The sequence below is a fragment of the Triturus cristatus genome, chromosome 3_1 (assembly GCF_964204655.1).
Source record: "Triturus cristatus chromosome 3_1, aTriCri1.1, whole genome shotgun sequence".
Lineage (NCBI taxonomy): Eukaryota > Metazoa > Chordata > Amphibia > Caudata > Salamandridae > Triturus > Triturus cristatus.
Genome location: NC_140583.1, coordinates 366946958 through 366971108, shown reverse-complemented (window position 1 = coordinate 366971108; position 24151 = coordinate 366946958). Strand labels below are relative to the sequence as shown.

At 47.3% G+C, this 24151-nt stretch overlaps 1 protein-coding gene across 2 annotated transcripts in view; it reads right to left on the bottom strand.

The window, feature by feature from the left end:
* The window catches only part of PYGO1 (pygopus family PHD finger 1), a 243699-nt gene that overhangs the window by 113237 nt on the left and 106311 nt on the right, over positions 1 to 24151 (bottom strand). For both annotated transcript variants that reach the window (XM_085644137.1, XM_085644138.1), the window contains exon 2: positions 21438 to 21523. In XM_085644137.1, coding sequence (XP_085500263.1) covers positions 21438 to 21523 — 86 coding nt within the window. The remainder of the gene's footprint in view (positions 1 to 21437; positions 21524 to 24151) is intronic.

Here is a 24151-nt window from a genome sequence, read left to right as displayed (position 1 = left end):
AGGAGGTCAATTCTTCAATGCAAGCCGGCAAGGCCGAGAGCGGGTCGTCTAAGGAGAGTATCACGTCGTCAGCGTATAGGCTGACGGCATGACTAAAGCCACCAAACCTCACTCCTTTCACCGCCGGGTTATCCCGGATCCGCTGTGCAAAGGGTTCCATATATAATGCAAAGAGTAAGGGTGACAGTGGGCACCCCTGTCTCGTGCCTCTTTCAATGTCAAAGCTCTTGGAACTGTACCCGTTGACCCTTACGATGGCCGTTGGGGATCTATAGTAATTAAAAATCATATGGCGAAATTTGTCTCTCACCCCTACCTTCTCCAACACCTGTTCCAGGTACGGCCAATGTACGCGATCAAACGCTTTTTCGGCGTCCACCAATAGCAACATCCTCTCTCCCCGAATTCGCGACGCTTTCTCAATGAGATGAGTGATCCTTTTGGTGTTATCGACCGTTTGTCTCCCGGGGATAAACCCTGCCTGATCTGGGTCGATTAGCCCTGGCAAGAGGGGGGCGAGACGCGCTGCTAAGATCCCGGTATATAATTTGAGATCGATATTAAGGAGAGATATTGGCCGATAGGAGCCACAGTGTGATCTGTCCTTACCCGGCTTGGGGATGACCGCCAGGGACGCTCGCAACAAGTCCGGTGGGATTGCGCCCGGTGTCGCAAAGGTGTTAAATAGACGCGTGAGGATTGGCGCCAGTAGTGCACAGAACGTTTTATAAAAGAGTGGCGTAAAGCCGTCCGGGCCCGGGGATTTCCCATGTTTGAGGCGGGCTATCGCAGATATCACTTCCTCAGGCCTAATGTCCCTCTCCAGTGCCTCCGCCTGGGAGAGCGTTAAGGACTGCAGAGAGACCGAATCTAGATACCCCGGCGTTGCGAGAGCATCCGGGGGATCTCCAGCGTACAGGTCTGCATAATACCTGCGAAAACGTTCCGCTATGTGGGCATCCTCTGTGGCCGTGGACTCCGTAGGGTCAGAGATCGCTTGCACCGTGTGTTTCTGACGGGCGACCCTAAGCTTACTCGCTAACAATCTGCCACATTTGTCTCCCCCTGTGTAATAGGCGTGCTTGAGGCGCAGTGCCGCGTATTCCGCGCGATCCATATCCAAGGCCGTCAGGAGTTTTCTCGCCCCTTGGAGTTGCCGCCAGATCCTGGGGGCTCCCGTCCGGCTGTGTATGTGCTCCAATTCACGGACCCTCTGCGTAAGCTCCTCGCGCTTCCCCCTCCTGTTGGCGTTGTCCGCCGAGGAGACCGCGATAAATTCCCCCGGAGCACCGCTTTCAGCGCCGCCCATTGGGTCGCCCGAGACGTGTCTGAGTTCTCATTGTGGGACAAGTAGTCCCGTACCACCGTCGTGACCTGCTCGACCACGTCTCGTCTACTGAGTAGTGTATCCCGCAGTCTACAGACCCGTGGGGGACAGGAGGTCAGCGGGAGACAGAGGGTAGCCGTCACTGGGGCGTGGTCCGACACCGAGATCACTCCTATGTCTGCTGCCGTAGCTAGCGTACGCACCGGCCCGGAGACCAAAAGGTGGTCCAGCCGTGCATACGTCTTGTGCGCGTGCGAGTAGTGTGGAAATGTGGATTTTTCTGATCAGTTATGTCCCCTATCTTGGACCCCAACGGTTCTATATGCATGTTACAAGTACATGTATGTTCCCTCCAGTTCCAGTTTCTAAGACGCAAATATATGTGTGTCTACCGTCGACATGTTCTCTGTCAGATCCGCCATCAATGGGCTGGATATTCGATTCCTAAGTATAAAAGACCACCGACTTTATATGGCTAAGTTACTCCATTTTTACAGTTCAGGCAAGTAGGCCCGATTCTGTCCTCAAAGCCTTTCCCTGCTCTCTGCCTCTGACAGCTTCAGCTTGAGCTTGCATCTGTGACCATGAACTTTGTCTCATTCTCTGCGCGGCTCACGAAGCCTGACATCAGCCTATTCTCTGCCAAGAGCTGTATTTCACCTTCGAATTATCTGCTTCCCCCTCAGCCGATGCATTCCTGCCTAGTAGTTTAAGTAAACATTTTTCCAGTTACCAAGCAAAAGGCCCGGCTTCTCTGTCTTCATGCAAGTAATTCATAGCCCTGTTACCATGGAAAGTTTCTGCCCCTTGCATCTCATATAGACACTTAGACGCTTGTACACGCACACAGTCAGTATAGACTAGATTCTGTCCGAGAGTCCTTCCCTTGTGGATAACACAGTTCTTTAAACATAGGATATTAGATATGATTTGGGATTAGGTTGACCCCCCCAGACTTCTCGTCTCCACATGTAGAGCTAAATGTCAAGTCCCCTTCACCCCTAATTGCACGTCTATCACACGTCATGCTGCTGCGCGCGCATCTATGCCAAGTATTATCTTATAGATCCACCTATGTCTGATAATCCTAACCAATCATGTTTCTCTTATTCCTTATTACGCCTAGTTTCGATTACGTACCTGTCATGTCACTCTTCTTATCAAATGTTACGCCTTCTACATTCATTTCATTGTAATATACTTATTATAAAAATGCATGTCTGTCAATAAAGTATTGTACTTCACTTCCTGAACCCTCGTGGTGACGGAACCTGAAGGCCGCGACTCGAGTCGGCCATTTTGAATGGAATAAAGCCCATTTAGAAAACCTCTTATACCACGGATTCTGCCTCTTGTTATTTTGAGCTATTTTACTTTATTTTAAGATTCCGTATGAAATTCAGTCCGGTAAAGAAGATATTATTTACCACATAATGGCGCCCGAACAGGGACACTTTCTCATCTCACGCGCCGGCGGTGCGTTGCAGGCCCGGTCTCCTGCCACAGCTGGACGGACCATAAACGCGTACCAGCAGGATTTCCTGTAAGCTCCCTCCGGTCAAGCGGGGGCGACTGAGGCTGCGATCAACCCAGACGAGGCGGTGAGAAGTGCGAAGTATCCCGACCAGAGCCTAGCTGAGAGAGCAAGATCCGAGGTATACAGAGGCCCACCAGGTCTTTCGAAATCCCGATGTCCAGAGGGTCCGCTGTCCGCAGTTATCGAGTCCTGTCCATTCTCTGAGGCCTTCCGTTTCAAGGAGCTACTCGGTGAGTACCATCGCCGGGGAGGCGTGTTGACGCGCACATAGGTTGTGCCGGTCAAGACGGATTTGGGTACACAAATCCGGTCTGCACTGTTTAGCAGTGTATATGTACTGTTTAGCAGTATATCAAGTATTCCGAAGTATTCAGTTATTGTCAAGAATTCAGCGTGGTGATTAGTTAGGCAGGCTGTCATCATTGTCGATCATTGTTACAATGTTTAATGTTTAATGTTTAAAGTGTTCAAAATATTGTAGTATGAATGACTGTTCATTGTTCACTGTTCATTATTTGTGTTTTTCGTATTAAGAAAATTCAAGAGTAAGTATCAGATCAGTTGTAAATATGCCGCTCTTCTCGAAGTTAAGACAGATTACTACCAGAAAAGGGGTGCTTGAAGAAGCAGTTCCTATTCCTCCTAGGGACACTCCAGGGCATTTTATGTACCATAAACATGGCTTAGATGCCATATTGTTTCTTGATCTATGGGTAGATTATACCAAGGGATTGCCGGAAAGTCAAAGGTGGCCCGTAGCGGGAACCTGGGATGCAGAATGCATCATGAAAGTGGAGGAAGAGTTATGGAAAAGAAAGGTCAGACAGTCACAGAAAGACGCTGTTGAGTTATGGCGTAAAGAATCTCATAGACGAACAGAAAAAGCACGTAGACAAGAAGAGAGGAGTAAAGAAAGTTCAAATAAAGTTCAAGAAAATCTATTAATTAAGGAAGGTATCCGAGTGAAATCAGAACAAGTGAATAGACAAAGAAATGCTCTTATGAATGGTATGTATCCCCTTCTCGCCGAAGGACTACCTAAAGCTGTTACAGAAATACCAAAAGACTTGCCACCCCCATTATTTCCAATTAAGGTACATCCAAAGGGGCTTCCCAGAACCGCAGAAGATGTTTTTCTTTCCTCATATCTAGATGACGCAGCTCCCGAGTATGCTAACGCCACACCACATAGACCGTCTGGCGGAGGGGTTCAACGTCAGGATCAGGTATCTGTCCCCGTGCAACAGCAAGTCCCAACACAAGCTTCGGCAAGCACATCTGTTTCCGCATCTGTCTCCGCAGTCGACTCTACAGGGGTATCGACACCCATAGTTGCTGTGTCACGTTCAACGAACCCATTCACACCCGACGCCCCAGATGGGGCCACGGGAGGGGCTAGCAATACCTTCACACCACCTAGAATAAATAAACTTGTCTTTCAAGAGTCAGCACATTCACGTACACCTAAATTCGTAAGTGAACGTACGCTTAAGGAACTTCTTGTAAATTGCAGATATGACCCGGTGGTTGGTAAAGAGGACGAAATGGTCCTGGCATCATTACGTATTAGGCGAGCCGCAGAGTATTTAGCGAGGTTACCAGGGATGACTACACATCTGGATAACATATATCATTTTGTTCAAACAGGACGAGATCCAGGATGTATTAACAGAGCTATGGAATTCCAGAAAGTAGAGATACAGGGGGAACTGTTACGTTTCCTCATAAACTGTGTAATCAGAAATCAAGATCGTTCGGGGGTAGACCCGAATGCAATGCTTATTCTTACAAGATGGAGTCAGAATATATCAGAAGGGAGACACGATAAGCAAAATTGTATAATAGCCATGTGCCGAAAAATACGTAAAGAAATAGAGCGTATTCATGAAGAAAGATTGGGAACAGACGAGTTTGAGCAGGATGAAGTGTCCGAATCAGGGAATTCCGCAAGACAGTCAGAGACCATAGCCTATGTAGGCAGAGGAAGATCCTGTGAAAATACTAGATGTTTTTCTGATCCCATACACTCTGTATGTCCAAATAATAGCAGAACGTATCCGACGCCTGTAATAAATCTGAAATCTCCTGAACATTCGTTTCAAGCCGCAGATAAGATACTACGAGAACGAAGGGGTTACCACCTCCTCGATTCCATGGATGAGCAAGAATTAGCCAGATCAGCCGTTCACTGGATTGACAGTCCTGAAAAATACGGTGATGAGACCGTAGCACACACGTTTTTTAATCTCAGTACAGATGAACAACGTTTAGCTGGAATCTATATGATTCAGCAACTCCTCATATTATATAAGAGCCAACATGCTGACCCCGGTCCTTTACCTGATATATTAACGGAACTACTCACGAACAGATGGAGAGGCTCTAGTAACAAGCTAATTAAAGAGATATTAGTGTCACGTAAACAGTATGTCCTTTTTGTAAATCCAGATTCTCTCTTCCTGCCCCGCAGAGAAAGAGCACCGTACTATATGGATAGACAAAATCCTTTACGAGAAGTGCACCCAATAAAAGGCGAAGACAATGAGTTTCACCGTGTATTTGTTTACACACCCATATCAAAAATGGAATTATTAGAAATGAAGAAAGTAGTACCTAGTCACGACAAGGACCCAGCGGGTTTCCACCGAGAAATTAAAGACATGTTACTGATGGGAGAGTACACCTTTCCTGATATTATGACGATATTAAAGGTGCTTTTGCCTGCTGGCATTTATGAAAAACTGAAAGAAAAAGAGTGGGAAGTAGGAGACCAAAAGATAGACTGGACAGCATTAGCAGAGGAAGAAAGGGGCCGAACTGCAGGTTCGGGGCTCGGGGATAAAGTTAAACTGTTACCAGGTTTACTAGTACAGGTACTGCCACGTTTATTAACTACAAAAAAGGAAGATTGGGGTGCAATCACAGCCTGCAAACAAAAGCAAGATGAAGACACAAGCGATTATTATGCTCGATTTGAAAAATGTTTTGGTATAAATAGTGGTATAAAAGCAAGTAGTGACTCATATCCACATTTATTTGTGACAAAATTGGTGGAAAATGCATTGCCTCCAGTGAAGAATAGAATATTGAAATTCGAGAGTACCTGGCAAAGTAACACTCCGTCGCAAATGCTACAAATGTTACAGTATCATCACAATAGAATTAGGGATGAACAAGAACATGAGCATAGACGCATGAAGGATACAAAAATGAAAATGCTAGTTTCTCAGACAATACCAGCAGATGGTCACAAAAAGGGTGTGACACATTCTGGTGATTCTGCAGTTCCTGTAAAAGGAACCTGCAATTACTGTAAACAACTAGGCCATTATGTACATGATTGTCCAGTCCTGAAACGTAATATAGCTACAGGTATTGCAAAAGAGAGACCACGATTAGTTAGACAAGATCAGAATGAACAAGGAGCTATGCAGCATGGACAGTCCATGCCAGTTCAGCAACAGGCAATGCCAGCCTCACAGCAACCCATACAGTTTGTGCCAGCTGCACCACCGTTGCCTGCTACTGCCACACAAACAACGACACGACAAATGTATCAGACTGCACAGTATGAATACCCTGAATATCAGCATTACGCATGAACCAGCCTAGAGAGGGAAGTTGACTTACCGCTCATCGAGATTCCTGTAGATCAAGAAGGACCTTATGTACATAGTGAATTATTAGGTCAAAATAGAAAATTCTTACTCGATACAGGGGCAAGTCGAACAACAATAAAACGTAGTGAAGTTCCAGGGGCACCCCTCTCAGGCTCTCAAAATGTTTCCCTTGGTTTTTCAGGAAAACCTATTGTTAATGAAGTATCACAGCCTCTACCACTTACGATAGGACCTTTGACACGAACTACAGATTTATTGCTTACTAAGTCATGCCCAGAAAATCTGTTAGGAATTAAAACTCTGAAAGCACTAGGAGCCATAATATGTTGCTCTCCGGAAGGAGTAAGGTTGTTTTTACGTGATTTTAAAGGTCACTATGTGTCTAGAGACATGGATCCCCGATTACAGACTTTACCAGTACATCTATGGGCACAAGGCCCTACGGATGTTGGCTGCATGAACATTACACCCTATCGAGTTACATTGAAAGCAGGAGTGGTACTACCACGAATGCGACAATACAAGTTACCGCATGATGCTGTAGTGGCTTTGCTGAAAATCATTGATGAGCTGATTGCCCAGGGAGTAGTTATAGAAACAGACTCCAATATATGTAATTCACCGATAATTCCGATTCTTAAACGAACTGACCCTACTGCCCCACCAGTATACCGATTGGTCATTGATTTGCGTGAACTAAACAAATGCATTGTACCACAATTCCCTGTGGTCCCTGATATATCATCATTGTTGACAGCAATTGATTCCGAAGCAACATTCTTTACTGTAATCGATCTCAAGAATGCCTTCTTTAGCGTCCCAATAGATCCGGAAAGCCAATACTTGTTCGGATTCAGTTTAAATGGGCGCAGCTTTAAATTCTCACGCGCTCCCCAAGGATTCACAGAAAGCCCCAGCATCTACAGCCAAGCACTGAAACGAGAACTTGACAGTATACACATGCCAGTCAATACTGCACTGCTTCAATATGTCGATGATCTGCTGATCACCGCAAGAAGCGAGTCAGAATGTGAAAAGGCTTCTCTGACAGTTTTACATTTTCTAGCCGACAAGGGGCACAAGGTGTCTCCTTCTAAGCTGCAATTCTGTGTCCAGCGAGTTATTTATCTTGGTCACTCGCTGTCCAAGGAGGGAAGGCAGCTTACACCAGACCGCATCCAGTTAATTGCTAACATGTCAATACCCCAGACACAAAAGGAGGTGCGGGCTTTCATAGGCCTCACTTCATATTGTAGGCAGTGGATCCCTCAGTACGCATTTCTAGCAAAACCACTCATTCAGTTAACCACACAGGAGGCAGCCACATCGACTGTTCTCCCTTGGACTCAGGAACATACACAAGCTTTTGAAAGCCTAAAGGAAGCTTTATGTCAAGCACCTGTTTTAGCAACGCCATGTTATAGCAAACATTTTACACTCTTTGTTACAGAACGCGAAGGTACTGCCTTGTCAGTACTCACTCAGGATCAAGCAGGATCACGCAAGCCATGTGCTTATTTTTCCAGTACATTAGATCCCGTAGCTCAGGCTTTGCCTGCATGCCTGAAATCAGTGGCAGCGACAGCCTTAGCTATCAGACAAAGCGATGCCATAGTATTAGGACACCCATTGACAGTACAAGTACCACATGCAGTAGAGGTTCTTGTGAACCGAACACAAACACAACACTTGACCATAGCAAGACTTACCGGTTATGAACTGACATTGTTTCAACCACACATAGAGATCCGACGGTGTAATACATTGAATCCTGCTACACTATTACCTGTAATTGGAACAGACCCACTAGCTCATGATTGTGTTGAAATCATTAAAATAAAGACGAAACCTAGACAAGACTTGACAGACGTTCCATTGTTAGATCCAGACCTGACGTTGTATGTAGACGGATCATGCATGAGAGCAAGTACAGGAGACTTAGTGGCCGCGTATGCAGTCACAACAGACACTGAAGTTATTGAGACAAATTGTATAGATACTTTGTCAGCCCAAGCAGCAGAACTTATTGCTCTAACACAAGCCTGTATTCAAGCCACAAATAAGAAAGTTAATGTATACACTGACTCACGTTATGCATTCGGAGTTGTACACGACTTCGGCGTGCTGTGGCGAGAGAGAGGTTATTTAACCTCCCATGGTGCCCACATTCAGCACGGACCCCTCATTCATGCTTTGTTAGACGCAATACATCTACCCACTGCTATATCGATTATGAAATGTAAAGCACACACGAAGGTTACTGATACCATTTCTCAAGGCAATGATTTAGCTGACAAAACAGCTAAACAGACTGCTCAGAATCGCACATTAGACATGACAAAGCCAATAGTTCAGACACCAACACAGTGTATGACAATTAAGGACCCCGCACTTGACGTAATTGACATACAGACACATGCCACAGCAGAAGAAATAAAGAAGTGGACTGAACTAGGAGGAATCCAGACAGATCAAGGATGGATGACGAAGGAGAAATCTGTATGGTTTCTCCCTGATTCCATGGTTCAAGCCATTATAGCTACAGTTCACAGTCCAGCACATTTAGGAGAGAAGGCTATGCTAGACAGCATTCAGCACATTTGGTTCAATAAACATTTACGAGCAGCAGCTAAACAAAAAGTTCGTACCTGTATGATATGTTGTCAGTTTAATCCAGGAAAGAGTGTTCCCGTAGAGCAGGGTGGATTTCAGCCTCCTGACCATCCTTTTGAAGTCCTCCAGATGGATTATATTCAGATGGAACGTTGTCGAGGATTCAAATATGTTCTCGTAGTTGTCTGCGCTCTCTCCCGTTGGACAGAGGCGTATCCCGTATCAGATTACACTGCCCCGACTACTGCCAAACAGCTAGTTAGAGAATTCTTCCCACGGTACGGTTTACCACGTGTTGTATATTCAGATAACGGTCAGCCTTTCTCATCCGAATTAATGAAACATGTCTCACTCTTGTTGGGATATCAGTGGAAATTCCACTGTGTCCGACACCCCGAGGCAGCAGGTCTCGTGGAACGACATAATCAACTTTTAAAAATCAGATTGTCTAAAATATGTCAGGAAAAGGGTGTGGACTGGATAGTAGCCTTACCAGTTGCGCTATTTTACATGAGGATGGTAGCACACTCTCGAACAGGGCTATCGCCTTATGAGGTGATCTTTGGTAGGCCACCGAATATGTGGGGGACGCCTATACCCCGTAAAATAACTGATGTTGACTGTAATATGCTGACAGATTACCTGGCTTCCTTGATGTCTGCACTACAATCTTGTCGTTCACAGGTAGTCGCAGCTTTTCCTGACAACACCGAGGTGAAACCTCATGACATAATTCCCGGCGATTATGTTCTCGTCAGGAATTTTGATCGGAAAACCCAACTGGAGCCAAGGTGGAGGCTTCCTAAGTTGGTCCTGCTGACGACCAGAACAGCTGTGAAGATCGAAGGGAGGAAAGGCTGGGTGCATTCCAGCCATATAAAAAAAATTTCATGGACTTCCTCCTGACACAAACAGTACTCCCCGTGTGTCTTCCCCCATTGACTCAAAGCTACCTTTGGCTGAGGCCAGTAGCACCGAACTCTATAAACAGAAACTCAGGTCCAGATCTAAACTGTCGGACGATTTGATTGTTTAAGTCCTCTCCAAGGTGAAGCGGTTGAATCTGTCCCGACATGTATCCCTTAGGTCTGAATCATGTAGAGTCCAGAATCATAATGAAACGACATGCTTATTGTAAATCACTGCGTAGCCACTGTATTGTGACTTTATTAATTTTGTTTTTCTTGAGTTTTTTAATAGTTACTGCAAGTATATTGTTGCATATGTATTATCCTGTTTCTAAACGTGCTTTCAATATAACTGGAGAACATTCTTTTAGAGACCTACCGCCACATGAGTTGTCCTATAGACTTGCGCTGCGCAATAACACATTCATTAGTATGTTACATCATTCCCATCAGACTAGTAATGCCACCAATTGTTGGGTGTGTGGCCGACTTCCTCCCTATCAGAATAACAAAGGAGTTCTGCCTTTCTTTCCACATCCGTTCACACACAATGGCTCCTGTGGAGCATGGTTTAGTTTATTAAATACCATAGACCCAGACACAGCAGTTTATCAACAACATTGGATATGGGGAAATCTGAATCTAGTTTTATTAAAAGTCTGTCACCCTAATAAGGAGGGTCACCCCAGTAGAACAGGAACTGATTTAGAAAATGAAGTGTATAAATTAGGTAATTTTACGCCTAATCTTATGATTTTGAATGTCAAAACCGAAGTTGAACTAATTCTGCCCACTATGTCAGTATTTCCAGCTAAGGGTGAATTATGTGTGAGAAAAGTTGGTTCCATACATATGGGCCATAGTAAATGTGTTACTACAGTAGAATATAGTGATCAAGGTAAATCTTCATTTAGAGTTTCTCGCCATTCTTACTTCATATGTGGCCAGACGGCATATATGCGTCTGCCTCTAGATTGGGATGGTACCTGTTACATAGCATTCCTTTTGCCACCTGTTTTCCTAGCTCCCCCTGATTATTATCGAAATGTTCATTTAGTACACAATAGAGAGCGAAGAGATCTCCCAGTTGTCGATTATACTGAGACAGCATGGGACAAATATGTAGATTTCAATAAAGGTATCTTTCCCTATATAGGTACTATATCAAATAGTAAGCTGATACGCAGACTCACCAAGACTCTTGAAGCTGTAGTAAACGAGACTATAGCCGCCCTAGGCAATCTGACAGAGGAACAATCAGCGATGAGAATTGTAGTTCTCCAGAATCGTCTTGTCCTTGACGTCATCCTGGCCGATAGGGGCGGAGCTTGCAGGGTCATCGGATCCAGCTGCTGCATATTCATACCAGAAAATTCGCCATCTGTATATAAAGCTATAACACGCCTTCATAAGATTGTAAGCCAGATACACGAGAATTCAGGCACTTGGACGTGGTCCGGGTAGTTTTGAAGTGTGATATCAGCCTGGGGATGGAGAGTTCTATCCTTCCTAGGTATTGGCCTTCTCATACTATTCAGTTGCTGTCTATGTCTACAATGTGGACCAGCGATCTGTGGTCTGTGTGCCACATCGTGTATTCCACCACCACGATTTCAATCAAGATCACGGAAGAAGAAGGAAGAAGAAATGATGCTCCATGAGCAAATCAATGGAATGATGAAGATTGATGTCTCTTGAAGGGCAAGAAGGGGACAAGGAGGGAATGTGGAAATGTGGATTTTTCTGATCAGTTATGTCCCCTATCTTGGACCCCAACGGTTCTATATGCATGTTACAAGTACATGTATGTTCCCTCCAGTTCCAGTTTCTAAGACGCAAATATATGTGTGTCTACCGTCGACATGTTCTCTGTCAGATCCGCCATCAATGGGCTGGATATTCGATTCCTAAGTATAAAAGACCACCGACTTTATATGGCTAAGTTACTCCATTTTTACAGTTCAGGCAAGTAGGCCCGATTCTGTCCTCAAAGCCTTTCCCTGCTCTCTGCCTCTGACAGCTTCAGCTTGAGCTTGCATCTGTGACCATGAACTTTGTCTCATTCTCTGCGCGGCTCACGAAGCCTGACATCAGCCTATTCTCTGCCAAGAGCTGTATTTCACCTTCGAATTATCTGCTTCCCCCTCAGCCGATGCATTCCTGCCTAGTAGTTTAAGTAAACATTTTTCCAGTTACCAAGCAAAAGGCCCGGCTTCTCTGTCTTCATGCAAGTAATTCATAGCCCTGTTACCATGGAAAGTTTCTGCCCCTTGCATCTCATATAGACACTTAGACGCTTGTACACGCACACAGTCAGTATAGACTAGATTCTGTCCGAGAGTCCTTCCCTTGTGGATAACACAGTTCTTTAAACATAGGATATTAGATATGATTTGGGATTAGGTTGACCCCCCCAGACTTCTCGTCTCCACATGTAGAGCTAAATGTCAAGTCCCCTTCACCCCTAATTGCACGTCTATCACACGTCATGCTGCTGCGCGCGCATCTATGCCAAGTATTATCTTATAGATCCACCTATGTCTGATAATCCTAACCAATCATGTTTCTCTTATTCCTTATTACGCCTAGTTTCGATTACGTACCTGTCATGTCACTCTTCTTATCAAATGTTACGCCTTCTACATTCATTTCATTGTAATATACTTATTATAAAAATGCATGTCTGTCAATAAAGTATTGTACTTCACTTCCTGAACCCTCGTGGTGACGGAACCTGAAGGCCGCGACTCGAGTCGGCCATTTTGAATGGAATAAAGCCCATTTAGAAAACCTCTTATACCACGGATTCTGCCTCTTGTTATTTTGAGCTATTTTACTTTATTTTAAGATTCCGTATGAAATTCAGTCCGGTAAAGAAGATATTATTTACCACAGTAGAACGAATAGCTCCGTTCTGTAGGGTGCATATGACGCCAGAGGTCTCCGACATCCATCTCCGTCAGCAGAGCCCTACATCCCGCCGAGAATTCCCCCGTCTGTGGGGAACGGTGGGCAGATCTATCGGTGGCACCGTCAAAGACCATGTTAAGGTCGCCCCCTATGAGGATATGCCTGTCCTGCGCAGTCGCGGTCTCCTCTAGCGCCGAGCGAAGAAATCGTTCTTGCCGTTCGTTCGGGCTATAAATGGACCCGATTGCGAACGTGAGACCCGCCACCCGGCCTCTGTAGACCAGGAGCCTACCCTTCAATTCCGCGTGTTTGTGGAGTACCTCCCCTCTGAAGTGCCGGGCTACCAGGATCGCTACCCCCGCGGTTTTAGTGTTGTTTGATGAAAAGAATTGTGTAGGGAATGCGGAAGATCGCAGCCTAGAGCAGTCCCGGGGTAGGAGGTGAGTCTCCTGGAGAAAACAGATATCTGCTTGGGTGTGTTCTAGAAGGGACAGAACGGCACGCCGTTTGATCGGGTTATTAAGGCCCTTGACATTAAGCGTGACAATTTTAAATGTTGTATGTGTCATGTGGGAGGGTCCAGTCCCCTGAAAATCTATGGATCGTGGCCTGTACGCAACTATGGTAGCCGCAGCTACGGACACGCACTGGACTGCCCCCCCCGTGTCCCTGGTTCCCCTCTCCCCCCCCCTCACTCCCCCAAAGGCCCCTCCCCCCCCTCCCAGTCCCCCAAACTCCCCTCAAAACTCCCTGATCCCCCGCCCATCCCTCCTTTGACAACATGCAAACAACACCTCTCTCGTCACCCCCAAGTCCTGAAACATCAATGTCCAAGTCCTGCTCCCTGGGAAACAGGTCTTCGGTGAAGTATACTAGTGAACGTCGAGCCACCACTCCCTCCCCGCCCGCCCCCACCCCGCCCCCCAAACCTGCATAGCAGAAAAAGCTGTGTTGATCTCCCCCGGAGCTGCCTCATGCAGTCAATGCGATGTCGCTGACGCCAGTGTTCCCGGCCACCTCCATTACCGCATCGTCCATGCCGGCCCTGATGGTGGGTGAGTCCGGTCGTGCAGGTCGTCTACGGGGCCGACGCCCCGAGACCCTCCGCCATCCATCCTCCCGGGAGCGCCCCCGCCACTGCGCGGCCTTCTCGGCATCTGGTGCATCGATTCCCAGGACCCCACAAGTCTCCTGCAAGGAGCGCAGTTGGTGCATGGTACCATTCCAGTGGAAAATGAGTCGAAAGGGGTGTCCCCAGGTATAGGGCGTGTCATGTGTTCTTAGGAAATCCGTAGCTACCTTGAACGCTTTACGCTTCTGCAGCGTGATGGCCGACAGGTCCCGGTAGAGGGCCACCTGATGGCCTCGGAAAGTCAGGGGCTGCCTCTTCCGCGCCTCTACCATGATGCGTTCCTTGAGCGGGAAATCCGGGAGGAAAGCCAGAATGTCCGGAGGCGGCACCGACGCTCTGCGTTGGGGTCCCACTCTATGCGCTCGGTCAATCCGTATAGGAAACCCTTCCGCTTCCCCCAATATCTCTCGGAACAGGGCTTGCATATATCCTGCTACGTCTGCCCCTTCGGCCGTGGGTGGAAGTCCGCGGACCCTAATGTTGTTCCGCCTAGACCTATTTTCAAGGTCCTCAGCGTGTGCCTGGAGGTCAATCTGCTGGTCCCTGAGGCGCAGCACTTCTTGTTGCAATTGTTCAAACTCCTAGTCTCTTCTGTGGCCGGCGTCCTCCACCGCGGCCACCCGCTCTCCCAGGCCATCCACCTCCCGGCGCATTTCCCGCACCTCACCTGCCACTTCACTCTTCAGGGTTTGGAAATCCTCCCTAAGGGTGCTGAAGAGAGACTCCATAAAGGACCTGGTGAGGGGAGGTTCTCCGCTTCCGGCGTCCTGCGCTCCTCCGGAGGAGCCAGGGGACTGCTGCCCCCGATCCGCCCGGTGCTGATGTCTTCCTAGTAGTTCTGGGAGGGTGCGCTCCCCCTTCCTCCCTCCTTTGTTGCCAGCCATGGTCTCCGGGACACGGCTTCCTCTGGACCCTCACCGCCAAGGGGCCACCTCCTGCAGTCTCCGTCCCTGTGGCACAGCGGGGGCCACTCTCGTCTCCACTCGGCGCTGGTTCCGGCTCTCCCGCAAGGCCACTCCGCACCTCCGGTGTGAAGGCCACCCTGTTCCGTGCTCGAGGCTGCTTCCACTCCTTCCGGACTCTCCCACGGCTGGCACCCCTACCTCCACCTCCGACTGCGTTGCAGTGCCAATGCCGGGGCCGTTGGGCCGTAATACTCTCCGCTCTGTCCCTCCCTGCTGCGGAGCGGGGCTTCCGGTCTACAATCGCTCTCCTGCACCGCCACGCTCCGCGGGCTCCGAGAGAGAAATTCCGCAGATGGGTGTGGGGGGGAACCCCCCCCTCTGTCGCCTCTCCTGCTGGGCCGTTGGTCGCCTCAAATGCACATCCTCCCCGTCTCCGACAGCAGGGGCCACTCACTTAAGCCCTGGGCGGCCGGCTCTCTGTCGAGGCCCTTCAAAATCCTGCCCCCTACTCTCCACGCTGGCCCACCTCGTCTCCGCAGCGGTGCTCCCACCCACTCAATGGTTCTCCTGCCGGGGGCCGCCGCTTCCTTGTTCCGGGGCCGGGTCCGTTATTTCTCGGGTGGGTGAGGGCTCTCCCCACACCTGTATCGCGTCAGTCGTCCTAGCGGGGCCCAGCGCCGGAGTCTGTTTGTGCTGTGGCTGCACCCGGTCGCTCCGGGCCTCCGGGGGAGATCAGCCGCGCTGCCGCCTCTTGCCGCTACCGGTGAAGGAGTCCAACCATTTGCTGGGTCAGGACCCGCCTCTGCCGGTCACCGGGTCACAATCCGTCCCTTGGGTCAGCCACAGCAGGGGGCTGTGTCTCGCCGCTGCGTGTCCGCGGGCCTCTTCGACGAGCCGGGTCCCTCGCGTGATGCACCAGCCGACGGCAGTCTCGTCTGGCTCGGCGCGATGCCCCGCCTCCTCACGGCGCCTCCGCTCCGTCCGTGTTCCGCCCGTCACCAGGACGTCCTGGGAGCTGTAAGCCGGTCACCGGCTTGCGCTGGAGTTCCGCTGCTCCCGCTACAGGTCCTCTCGCTGAGTGGGGGGAGATTCAGCGAAGAAACCGAGGCTAGGGGCTCCACGGAGCGGGAGCCGGCAGGGAAGGCGTCCGTCTACTCCGCCATCTTGGCCACGCCCCATCAGAGGTTTTTTAAATGCTAATTTCTAACTATGCCTACACAGGTAGGACATGAAAAGAAAGAGGAAGAAAAGCGCAGAAAGAAGCAAGACAAATGCAGAAAGAGGCAACAGAAGTCCAGAAAGACGAAGAAAAGTGCAGGAAGAAGAAGAGATGTGCAGAAAGAACCAACAGAGGTGCAGAAAGAGGCCTTGTTGCAAAATCCTCCTGTGCCCACAACTTTTTCAGACGGGTACTGGTGGTAACTGACTCTGACTAACCAGGCCTAGAGCAAGTGAATGCTAAAAGACACTTAGAATACAGTGAAAACACCTACATACACTAGGGAACACAATGCGTTGGGGTACCCCTGTGATTAGCATGACCTCCTCTGTAAGGCCCTAATACATAGCAGGGCAGGGGGATTAAAACTACCTCTCAGTCAGAGCTGCAGAAATATGCTACTTTAACTAGTAGTTGCGTTTGCAGAGTGGTGGAGAAAGAGTGCTGGGCGTCCAACCAACGCTCAGGAATTCCGCTGCGTCGGACTTACAGGAGGTACCAGCAGGGATTCTTGGCCCCCAAACTCCCTCAGGACTAAATTGGACTTCATCCCCTATCCCGTAGTCTGCCACAAGGCACGTTTGCAGAGTGGTAGAGAAAGGGGGCCATGGCCTCTGAAGACGTTTTAGCAATCCCACTGTGTGGGACTCACTGGAGGTAAGAGGGGTAGTTGGCCTCCAAAGCCATCCTTGGAGGCCAACTTCCCAAACTATTACCTCCAATCATTCCCACACAGCAGCATTGGTAAGTACTCGTACCAGGCCATGCCCACTTTGCCCACCACTCTACAAACGCACTCCCTGGCACGCTCTTGGATAGGGAATGAAGTCCCCTTCGCTGCTGTGGGTCTTTAAGGGGCCAACTAGCCTACCTTTTACCTCCAGTAAGCCCCACACAGTGGGATTGGTGAGAGGTAAACAAATGCCATGCCCCCTTTCTCCACCACTCTGCAAACACGCCCCAGGCGCATTGTAAGTTGGGGGATTAAGGATTAGGTCCCCTTGAATCCGGAGGGTCTGTGCGATCCAACTAGCCCACTAGGTACCGCCAGTAAGCGCCAAAGAGCTGCATTGCAGAGAGGTGTAAAAAGGGGCATGGTCTGGGCCACCTCTCTGCAACGCAGGCCTGTGGCGCTTACTGGAGGCACCTGGTGGGCTAGTTGGCCCCCAGGGGCCCTCAGGATTGAAGGGGAATGAATTCCCTAACTTAAAATGCACCACAGGTTGTGCTTGCACATATGTCACCTCAGGCCCCGCCCCCTCCCTTCACTACTGTAGGAGCCGGCCCTGGGGGGTGGCGGTCCCCAGGGCCATCAAGGGCTCGTGGAGGGTCATGTGCCCCTTGCAAATGTTTAAGAAAAGCCCCGGGTTGGCCGTCCCCGGGGCTTGGGGGGGGCCTTGGAGCCACCCCCACCCATTTTAAATACAAGCCCTGGGGGGTGGTGGTCCCCGGGGCTGCCTGGGGGCCATGTGTCCCCCCACAAATATGTAAAGAAAGCCCCGGGGATTGGCGGTCCCCGCGGCTGCGGGGGGCCCCCTTGGACTCCCCAATCACGATATTAACATTGCCCCCGGGACTTACCTACCCAGGGACTAAATAATAACGAAGCGCTCCGTTATTTAAATTTTTGTAGCAGGATCCCCGGATCCTCCGCGACTTTTGCAGATTTCTTTTTTTTTTTTTTAATGCTTTTTTTGGCCCTGGGCTCCTTGTGGGACCCCCTAAGCAGGCCTAGGGGATCAGGGTGTTTCTACCCTGACCCCTTTTCTTGTTTTACGCGTTTGTTTTTCTGTTTTCTTGTGACTCGGTTCTACTGAGTCACAAGATGGCTGCCAACACTTCCTAGTTTGGATGTCGACAGCCAATTATAATAAATCGCGTGGTCGGGAGGGTCCGCGGATCCACCGTGCCTCTCTATATAAGGAAACTTATTTTTTTGATTTTCTCAGCAACTACTGAACGGATTTACACCATTTAAGAAAAAGAGTTCTTTCTGAAACAAGGGCTACCTTTATGCCAAATTTGGTGTAATTCCGTTCAGCAGTTCGAGCTGTCGCCTTGTCTAAAGCTTTCTATGGGAAATTGATTTTCCGACCTCTTTTTTGTAAACATTTCTCAGGAACTACTGAACGGATTTACACCATTTAACAAAAAGAGTTCTTTCTGAAACAAGGGCTACCTTTTTGCCAAATTTGGTGTAATTCCGTTCAGCAGTTCGGGCTGTAGCCGTGTCTCAAGTTTCCTATGGAAAATAACATTGAGAAAACACGTTTTGGGACCCCCCTTTTTTCCTTGGCCCCCGCTTGCCAAATCACCCCGAAACTTTCAAGATAGGAGCTGACTGGAGCGCCCCACGAGTTTTGAAAATTTCGCAAAGATTTGTCAACCGGTGCCAAAGTTATTGAGAAAACAAAAGCTTTTCAAAGCTTTTCCTATGGAAACTAGGTCCTAACTATAAACTGGCGACCGCCACTAGATATATATATATATATATATATATATATGTGTTTCTGCAGGCTTTAACACAGAGTAATAACAATTCACCCATAAATGCTAATTGATTTTATCATGCGCTTTTCTCAATAAATATGTCAGGCCAACCGCCTTTATCATAACTTATCAAAATATTCAGCTCAGACATATAACTTTCATCATTGGCTTGTCATCATTTTAAAAACTACTCTGCTGTATTGTACCCAAATCTTCTACCAAGGTACAAAGTGCTACACAAGCATAAATCTTCTACCCAAATGCTGTGCTTAAAGCCACCACGTATGAGCGAAGCCATACGTCTCTTCTCAGGAGCTCTTTTTCTCTTGATGATTTAAGGTATGGCGACAACCACACTGTCAAAAAACAACAAGCATTGGCAAAGTCAATAGGTCTCGCCTATTTGAGACCTATTCCTTTGGCAAAGTGTTTTAGCTATGTTGTACACTACTATGGCTGCCATTCACCATGGTTAACCATTAGTGGAAAGGTATTGCGAGGCATAGGGTGTGGTAGATTGGAGTGGGGTGGAATGGAACAGAATGGGGTAGAATGAAGTGGGGTAGATTTGCATAGAGTGGAGTGGGGGTAGAGTGGGGTGGGGTAGATTAGTGTGGTGATTTGAGTGGGGTAGACTGGGGTGTAGTGGGGTAGACTGGAGTAGAGTGGGGTAGATTGGAGTAGGGTAGCTAGGGTATCTAGGGGTAGGATATATTAGGGTAGAGTGGAGTGGGTTTGATTGAGTAGAGTGGAGTGCAGTGGGGTAGATTGTGTGGAGTGGGCTAGATTGGGTGGATTAGAGTAGGGTAGATTGGATTAAAGTGAGGTAGATTGAATAGGAATGATTGGAACAGGGTAGATTGAAGTGGAGTGGGGTAGACTGGAGTAGAGTGGGATGATTGGAGTGAGGTAGAGTACAATGGGGTGGGTGGGTTAGACTGGAGTTGGGTGTGTTTGTGCGATGTAGGTTAGATTGGAGTAGGGTAGATTAGATGAGTGTGGTAGACTGAAGTGGGATTCATTGGAGTGGGATACAGAGTGGAGAGAAGTTGGGTAGAGTACAGTGGAGTTTGGAGTAGGGTCAATTGAAATAGAGTGGGGAAAATTGGACTGGGGTAGATTGGAGTGGAGTCGAGTCGACTGGAGCGGAGAGGAGGTACATTTAAGTGAGGTCAATTGTGGTAGATTGGAGTGTGGTAGCCTTGGATGGAGTGAGACAGACTGGAGTGGGTAGTATCAAATGAATAGGGGTTGATTGGGGTAGAGTGGAGTGGCGTATATTGGAGTTGATTGAGGTATACTGGGATAGATTGAAGTGGAGTAAATTGGATTGGAGTAGATTGGAGTGAGGTAGATTGAGTGGGGTAAATTGGGGTATATTGTAGTTGAGTGGGGTAGATTTGAATGAGAGAGTGGAGTAGGGTGGGGTAGGTGGTGTGCAGTAGAGGGGCATATAGTAGAGTGGCTTCTTTAAGTGATTGGCATAGATTTGAGTTATATGGAGTTCAGTGGTGTGGCATGTCTTAGAATGGAGGGGCTTAGAGTAAGTGGCATGCCATAGGGTTGAGTGTCATGGAATGGTGTGGCGTGAAGTGGAAGGGCATAGAGTGGAATGGAGTGCCGTAGTGCGGAGCATGCATGGTGTAGCCCACTGCCATTACAGACAACACATTTTCAATTGAAATGACCATTTCATTTGCACCGAAATACGGTTTTACTTCACACAAACGATAATGTGTGCAAATGTCATCAGCTAGTGTATGGATGTGTTTTGATCGTATTCAAATATTTGTTTCCACCACACTTCCAAATGACCAAAAAATGTATTTCATTTGTACTAATTCAGATATATTCAGAAACATCAGCACAGTTCTTTTTTTTTGTTGCGTGCTAAAAAAGAAAATAAAGTACTACACCCTCTCCCCTTTCATAAATACCCACCAGGACTGTCACATACATTCTCTCACTTTGAACTCGGAGAAAGAAAAGTAAACACCAAGCTCCCTTGGAAGACAGCTTGATTTGACCCGTCTTGAAATGCACAGCAAATCAGACAAGATAGGACAATGTCTTTGGCAAACCAGACAGCTGCACTGTCTGGTAGGCTTATACCTAAAAACTGATGCTACTCTGGTCACTGGACTTCAGTTCCATAGGAGAGAGACAGCAGCCATTGTTTGCTTCTCTCAAAACTACGGGCTATGGAGACCAGTTTCTGGTCTCACGGACCTATTATACAGCAAGATTAGAGTTGCTGTTTCTAGAGTTTATGTGGGGAAGCTTGGGGAAATTTGGGTTTGGGGCCCCTCAAACAGAGCAAAAATTGAGAGGAAGTAGAGGAAAAAAGATAAAATGGCAGGGATGGGATAACTAACAGTCTGGGATTTCCATTCCTACAAATATAGCTACAAAGAGCACACAATGTACAGTTATTATTTAGAGAAATTAATACAGCACACAAAAGACATATGTAACTCTTAATTTGGCAAGGTCACCACGGTCATTAAGTTATGTTGTCAAAAACAATTAAATAAACTAATGAAATTAAATTCCCACTAGGGGCGGCTCCTCCAATAATTTGATTTATGATTCAGCTTTTCTTAATTCCCCCTCCCTCCCCGCCACACCACTGTTGCCCCGTAGGAGACGCTACTGATTCCCACCAATAAATTAGTTTGGACAATAAGAAATTGATGATGACCCAGAAATGAAAAGTGATACATTTGAACAATAGAAGGAACAATTTAAACAATTCTGAGCAAACAAAATATTTTACCTGTTCATTTTTTCTGCGTCTCTTCCTATCAGGGCTTCCTAGTTGAAAATCTGCTCTTCCAAGCCACTCTAATCCACAATCAGCACCTATAAATATGCAAATCCAGATACAGTGTCTTATCAGCACCTATAAATATGCAAATCCAGATACGGTGTCTTGTTTCCTTAACAAACATAAAAATCAAAAGTAGAAAAAACAGACATTGCAACATCGAATTACCCATATCTTTTCATCCTGACACGCAATAGGACGTGCCAATAATTGTATTTATGCTATGGTCCGCAAAAAGTAGTGAAATAGGCACACGTTTGATACCTGTGGGCAGCACTGCTACGGTCTGGTAACTAAATTTAAAAACCTACTACAGGGCGGATGACAAAAGCTTAGGAGATCAGATGACTAAAAAACGAAGTGGGGGGATTGAGAGCAACCAGGACACAGGAGCTTATAGAACGCCAAGGGGAAGAAAGAAACAGCTGCAAATACAGCGCAAGTTTAATTTGTATTTCACAATTGTTTTCCAGCTGTGGGAAATACACAAAGCTTGACTGTGCAAATGTCCTACATTCTGAAAGTAGACGGATGGAGCTCGCCTGTAACCATGCCATACCAGAATGAACATGTCCTAGGTCCCTTTAAACGTGTGCTTTAAAAAAATATATATTTACCTAGCCAATACTAATAAAAGGGCCGGGGGTGCAAAGGTCATGTGCCTCTATTGTTTGAGCCCTCCAGACCACTAAACCATTACAGAAAGGTCAATTGACACGTGTGCGACTCTTTCTGTACTATCAATTGCGCAATATGGACAGCAATTCACCAAAAGTCCTGAGGTAGCGGAAGTGATATCACACACAATTCAACCTTTTCTTTCACTTACACACACATGCTTACACGTACACACATTCACTCATATACACAAAAAACTCTCTTACATATGCACACTCACCCACAAGAACACACTACACACATTTAAAAGCATTTTTAATTTACCTCAGTTGACTTAAAGGGTCATATTCCGGCTAGTTTTACCCCCTTTTTTTATTACACTAATAGAGAATAATATTATATAATTCACTATCTGTGTATAAAAAAAAACGAACTGAAAAACAAGTAAAGTGGAGCCCGAACCGACGTCCATAAAGACAAACTGCCCCAGTGTTCCATAAATTACATCCATGTTGAGCAAGATCTGCATCAGCATAAATCACAAAGGATGTCGTCTCTTTTGCAGATGGCATGGCCCCATGCAATGAAGGTACCCTTTGCTATTATGCCCAGTCTGCAAGAGGACTTCAGGCGGTGCACTGATTGTGAACCACATTGAGGCATGTGTAGTATGAGAGACCTCCAAGGCTCCCGCTGCAGGTCGGTGCAATAACACACTGCAAACGCCAATTGGTGGGGGTGGGGGATAATCCTAGCCCCCTCTTAAAACGGATGACAGTCTGCCTCCAGTAAAAGATGGACCTTCTGTTTCAAACAGCAGCCATCTTTAATAAAATATGGAGCCTCAGTTTCAAACCGCAGCCGTCTTTAACAAATGTGCTCTCCTCAGCTAAGGCAGAGTCAGAGTTTGCACCTGTGCCGAGGAAAGCACACTTTTAGGTCTTGGCTAGACAGCACTAATACCTTCTCTTTGAGACATGAATATACTTTGTGGGCTTCAGCCCGCCATACGCTTCCCATTTGCTGGCTGCATCGTCACTCTCCTACTCTTTCTCCTCATTCGTCCATGGCATGCATGTGTCATGCCTCTTCCTGTGTTTAGCCCTCTCCCAGTGCAGGGATCAAGTACTATATCACTCCACTAGTCATCAATTTAACATCTGTTTAAGGAACTTCTTTTTTCTTTGTTTAAGAGCCCAGTCCTGTTTTCATTCGCTCCAAGCTGTTTTTGTAAAGAAACCTGTAACTCTTCTTCTAAATCTTGTCACATTTGTTAAGCTATGGATCTGGATCGATGTCAGCCACGGCTGCACGCTTCGCTGCTTAAGCCATCCAAACGTACCACCCTCATCGCAGCTTGCAAATTCGACAGCATCTGTTACTTGTTTGCTCATGTCCTGATGTTGGTGGTCCTAACTTTCAGCCCCAGCTTTGTCAAGGCTTTTCTATTCTGTTCCACCCCCTCTCCATTCGCTCTCCCACCCTGCTTTCATGACCTCCCAGTCCCTGCAAACCGTTCCAGTTATTTAAATATTTTTTAATATAGATTTAAACTTTGCAGAATGCTTCATTCCCACAGTTCAGTTAGGCACAACTAAAGCGGACAGTGGAAGAGGTAGCTTCTAGCTGTCAGTTTTTTCCTCGGCGCTGCCCCCAGTCCGTCTGCAATCATAAATAGCACACATTGCGCTTGGCCCTGAAAGGCTGCATGGGGAATCTCAGACAGCCTTTCCAAGTGCGATTCCCGCCTCCTTCATCTTCCCAGGTTCTGCATGTATTGATGCACTTTAGGAACCATCGATCTGGACTTCAATTAAAAGCCCAATGCAAAATGTGAATCAGTCTGCCCTTATTAACTCTTTCTATTGTGCCGGTGATGCAGCGTGGCTATTATAAAACCTTTACCTTTTGACACCAACCCAGAAAACCCTTACACCATTTATTCATCGGTGGGGCCCCTGACACCGAAACGCACATTTACTCAGTTTTTCTGGATCAGTGATAAGTAGACGAGCTGCAAGACATACGGGGTACCTTGTTATAAT